At 60.7% G+C, this 4,739-nt stretch overlaps 1 protein-coding gene across 1 annotated transcript; it reads right to left on the bottom strand.

Annotated features, from left to right (window-relative positions):
- Nucleotides 1–628: 628 nt before the first annotated feature.
- Nucleotides 629–4,408, bottom strand: LOC123595224 (transcription factor SPT20 homolog). Its single transcript, XM_045472629.1, has one exon. It carries the CDS (start codon nt 4,217–4,219, stop codon nt 629–631), a length of 3,591 nt encoding a protein of 1,196 aa, XP_045328585.1. The 5' UTR covers nt 4,220–4,408.
- Nucleotides 4,409–4,739: the final 331 nt, after the last annotated feature.

The following is a 4,739-nucleotide window of genomic DNA, read 5'->3' as shown; positions in this document are numbered from 1 at the left end:
ACTCGCGGACACAGAAAATGATACCGTGCATGCCTGGGCTGGGAGACAGGGAAATGGGGAGCTGGTGCTTGACGGGGACAAGAGCGTCGCTTCTGCAGGATGAAAGCAATTCTAGAGACGCGCTGCGCAGCAGTGCGAATGCACTGAGCACTACTGAACTGGGCACTTCGATCACTTTAAGCAAAACGATCCCAGTTTCTTAAATCACTGCCTTGTTTCTGTGCAAAACTCACGAGGTTGTGCTTCTGTACAGAGTTCGTACATCTAAAGGTAAGATGCTGACACGTTAAAAGAGCAAAAACCAAAAAACCCCAAACGAAGGAAAACCTCGGGGTTCACTTGGGCCGACGCTCTGGTGTTTTTAAAAAGAGAGGACGGGGCGCCTGGGTGGCGCAGTCGGTTAAGCGTCCGACTTCAGCCAGGTCACGATCTCGCGGTCCGTGAGTTCGAGCCCCGCGTCAGGCTCTGGGCTGATGGCTCGGAGCCTGGAGCCTGTTTCCGATTCTGTGTCTCCCTCTCTCTCTGCCCCTCCCCTGTTCATGCTCTGTCTCTCTCTGTCCCAAAAATGAATAAACGTTGAAAAAAAAAATTAAAAAAAAAAAAAAAAGAGAGAGGAAATGAGCGAGACTCAGGATCTGGGAGGGGAAGGCGGGCCTCTGTTCTTTTCACCTTTGGACTGGCTTGCGGCCCGCTGGCCCCAAGAAGGCTGAGCCGTCTGGGTGGCTACTGTTGTCACGGCCACCGGGTGCTGCAAGATTCTATGCTGTTGCGCCTGCTGCTGTGGCCACGGCTGCGAGGCAGGGGACAGCTGCAGCGTGTGCCGAGGGCCGCTCGGCCCGGCTCTTGCCTGGTTCTCTGCAGCACAGCCAAGCAGAGACAACACAGCTGCCTGGGGCTGCAGCAAACTCCCCTGTCCCTGTCCCTGTCCCCGTCCCCGGCCCCGTCCCTGTCCCAGGAGGTTCAGGACAAAGGCTTGCTGAGCAGGTGAGGCCGTCTCTGGAGGGGCTGGGCCTCGGGCACCGGGACCCCGTGGCACTGGCTGCCAAGGACCAGAAGCGGAGGCTTGCTGAAGTTGTTCCTGTGGAATCAACCGATAGAGCCGCTGCTCTGGCTGCTGCTGGGCGTTCAAAGGGGGCGAACCTTGCGGAAGCTCCAGCAGAGTCACCGGCTTGAGGCCTGAAGCGTTTTTAAAAAAAAAACGAACGCGGACTGGAGACGCAGCCTGTGCTGCAGTGCGCACTGCATTTGGTGGCCGAGCTCCCGAGGGCAGGCTGCCGGGCTGGATTCCCGCAGGATCTGTGGCCCCAGCGGTAGAGCCCTGCCCGGGGCTGGAACCCCTCGCCAAAGGCTGGGCTCCACAGACCGGGCCCGCCAGCTGGATGATGTTGGGGCCAGGGGAGCGGGCCGTGACCTGGGTGGCCAGGCTTCTTTGTGATGAGCCGGTAGTGGGTAGGGTGGCCTCGGGAAGCATGCTAAGTTGAGTCACCTGTTTCGCAAAGGGTTTCTGGGAGCTGGCCGTGACCGGGGGGGCCAGGGTTGTCTGTGATGAGCCGGCGGTGGACAGTGTGGCTGCAGGAAGCATGCTAACTCGAGTGGCTCCCGCGGAGGACTGCTGGGAGTTGGCCGTGACTGGGGCGGCCAGCGTTGTCTGTGATGAGCCGGCGGTGGGCCGTGTGGCTGCAGGAAGCATGCTAACTCGAATCACTCTCACAGGGGATTGCTGGGAGTTGGCCGTGACCAGGGGGACCAGGGTTGTCTGTGATGAGCCGGTAGTGGAGAGGGTGGCCGCGGGAAGCATGCTAACTTGAGTCACCTGTTTCGCAGAGGGCTTCTGGCAGCTGGCCGTGACCGGGGGGGCCAGGGTTGTCTGTGATGAGCCGGCGGTGGACAGTGTGGCTGCAGGAAGCTTGCTACCTCGAGTCGCTCCCGCAGAGGACTGCTGGGAGTTGGCCGTGACCGGGGCGGCCAGGGTTGTCTGTGATGAGCTGGCGGTGGATGGTGTGGCTGCAGGAAACGGGCTACCTCGAGTCACTTCCGCAGAGGACTGCTGGGAGTGGGCCGTGACCGGGAGGGCCAGGCTTCTTTGTGATGAGCCGGTAGTGGGTAGGGTGGCTGCGGGAAGCATGCTAACTTGAATCACCTGTTTCGCAGAGGGCTTCTGGGAGCTGGCCGTGACCGGGGGGGCCAGGGTTGTCTGTGATGAGCCGGCGGTGGACGGTGTGGCTGCAGGACGCGTGCTGCCTCGAGTCGCTCCCGCAGAGGACTGCTGGGAGTTGGCCGTGACCCGGGCGGCCAGGGTTGTCTGTGATGAGCCGGTGGTGGACGGTGTGGCTGCAGGAAACGGGCTACCTCGAGTCACTTCCGCAGAGGACTGCTGGGAGTTGGCCGTGACCCGGGCGGCCAGGGTTGTCTGTGATGAGCCGGCGGTGGACGGTGTGGCTGCAGGAAGCATGCTAACTCGAATCACTCTCACAGGGGATTGCTGGGAGTTGGCCGTGACCGGGGGGGCCAGGGTTGTCTGTGATGAGCCGGCGGTGGACAGTGTGGCCGCAGGAAGCGTGCTACCTCGAGTCGCTCCCGCAGAGGGCTGCTGGGAGTTGGCCGTGACCGGGGGGGCCAGGGTTCCTTGTGGCGAGCTGCTGCTGGACAGGGCGGCTGCGGGAAACATGCTCACTCGATTCACGTCCACAGACGAATTCTGGGAAAGACTCGGGGGCTGAGGAGCAGGAGCGGGAGCAGGAGCTGGAGATTTAAAGAAGCCGCTCGCCTCCACTGGGATGAAACTGTTGCCTGACCGAGTCCCTCCTGAGCTCCAGGAAAGTCTGAAGCGTAGAGGTGGATGGCTGACTCCCTTCCCCAGGACTGAAGACCAAACCGACACCGTCTCAGGCTGTGCTGTTTCTTTCCCGGGAGGCGGCTGGCTGAGGCTGGCTGGGCCACTGGAGCCGTGTGACGCGGCGGCGGGACCCTTGGCCTTGCGCTGGACCAAGACAGCTGACCGAATGGCTTCCGTCCCAGCATCCGTCTTTGAGCCAGGCCGGACACTGTCTGGACGATCGTCTGTGGAGGAGTGCGGAGGAGACCCCTGTCCCTCACGTCTGGCTTCTTTGCAGGGCCTTCTTCTTCCAGACAAAGGTGGGTCATTCGGCGGCTGCACGGAAGTCAGCTGCGCTATCTGAGACTCACCGCCAGCTTCATAGCCCAATACGGAATCACCTTCTACCTTGTGGGCTGGCCAGGCCGTCGGTGGCGAGCCATCGTATCTGGCGGACTTCTTCCCCCTGGCGTATTTCTGCACGTCCACTCCGGAAGGTACGGCCAAGTCACAGGGTCTCTGTTTCCACATATCGACGCAGTTCCCCGCTTTAGAAATTTTGAGGTCGTGCTGCGGACCCGCTTGCCTTTCTCTGATTTTCTTGCAAGAGGCCCATACTCTCAGCTCAGGAGGAGGTGGACGATGAGACAGCTCCTGCTGCCGGTTCAGGGAGGGTGCAGAATACCTCTTGAAGCTCCTTTTCATGGGGCCAGTGTTCATCTTTTGCTTGTTATAGAGCAGCCTGTTTGCAGTGCAGGCTACTGATACAGAAGGATCAAGACACAGCGGTTCGGCCGTGGCTAAGATCAGCTGGCTCTCCAGCAAAAGCCTGTCTTCCTGGGTCCAGGTCTGGTCATCGCTGGTCATGGACTGCACGTCGCAGGCTAACGTCTGCATCGTTGGCCGCAGGAGAACATGCCTGCTCGCGTAGCCGGGAGGTTCCCGACTGCACTGCCTGTAGTCCCGTACCTGGGCTATGACACACCCAGAGTGAAAAAAGTTAACCTGAGATTTTTCCAGGAGATCCACCAGAGCAGGAGGTAATTGTTCAGCATCCAGGTATTCGAGCAACTCCCCTTCTTCGTAAGGCAGTCGAATGGTCTCCGAATAGGATCCATTTTCGCCCTCGAGCATCAGCGAATATCCCTCCTTTCCTGGGTATAGGTTGACCACTAAGCACGGCAACGACTCTCTCCTCAGGAGCTTCTCCAACAAGTTCACGTTGCTTCTTAATTCCTCCGTAGCCTCAGGCTCTTTCCCGCATTCTTCCACATACAGGTCATAAAGTTTTTCATCCAGAGATGCTCCCCCACTCGCTGAGCCTTTCCTTTCAGGAGGCCTCTGCTGGGCACTGGCAATGACATACTCCGCACGGTCCAGAGCTCGTTCTAAAGCCTGCTGCATCGTGGCACAACAGGGGCCCTAAAGAGAAAGGCAAGCGCAAGCGCCTTAAAGAGCCGGGTGAAGGTCCCGTCTTTCACGTGGAGGTAGAGGTAGAGTCTTGCAGACGCCGCCACTCCACAGTGCAGCCACCAGCCTAACTTCCAAATGGACGGCAAGAAACGCGCGCCGGGAAAGCACCGCACGACATACCTGCGATCTGGGTATCCAAAGCCAACAACACGTGTCGGAGCCGCCACCGCGCGGCTCTGGAGCGGCCGCGGGCTGGGCCGGAAGTGGATGTGAGCCCCCCGCCCTCCTCCCCCCCTCCCCCGCTCTCCCCCCGCCCCCCAGCTCCCCCCTCCCTCCCGGAGCAGCCGACAATCCGCTCCTGCGCATGCGCGCTCCCTGCAGGCCGCAGGCGTCAGGCCTCAAGCCTCATCCTATTGTCGCCTGCGCCTCCGGGCCAGGGCCACGAGGCCCCGCAGCCCGCACTTCCGCTGCCGCCGCAGGGCCGGACCTTTCCTTTCCCCGTAACGTGGAA

Source organism: Leopardus geoffroyi, chromosome X, assembly GCF_018350155.1.
Source record: "Leopardus geoffroyi isolate Oge1 chromosome X, O.geoffroyi_Oge1_pat1.0, whole genome shotgun sequence".
Taxonomy (NCBI): Eukaryota; Metazoa; Chordata; class Mammalia; order Carnivora; family Felidae; genus Leopardus; species Leopardus geoffroyi.
This window is presented reverse-complemented; position numbering and strand designations above follow the sequence as displayed.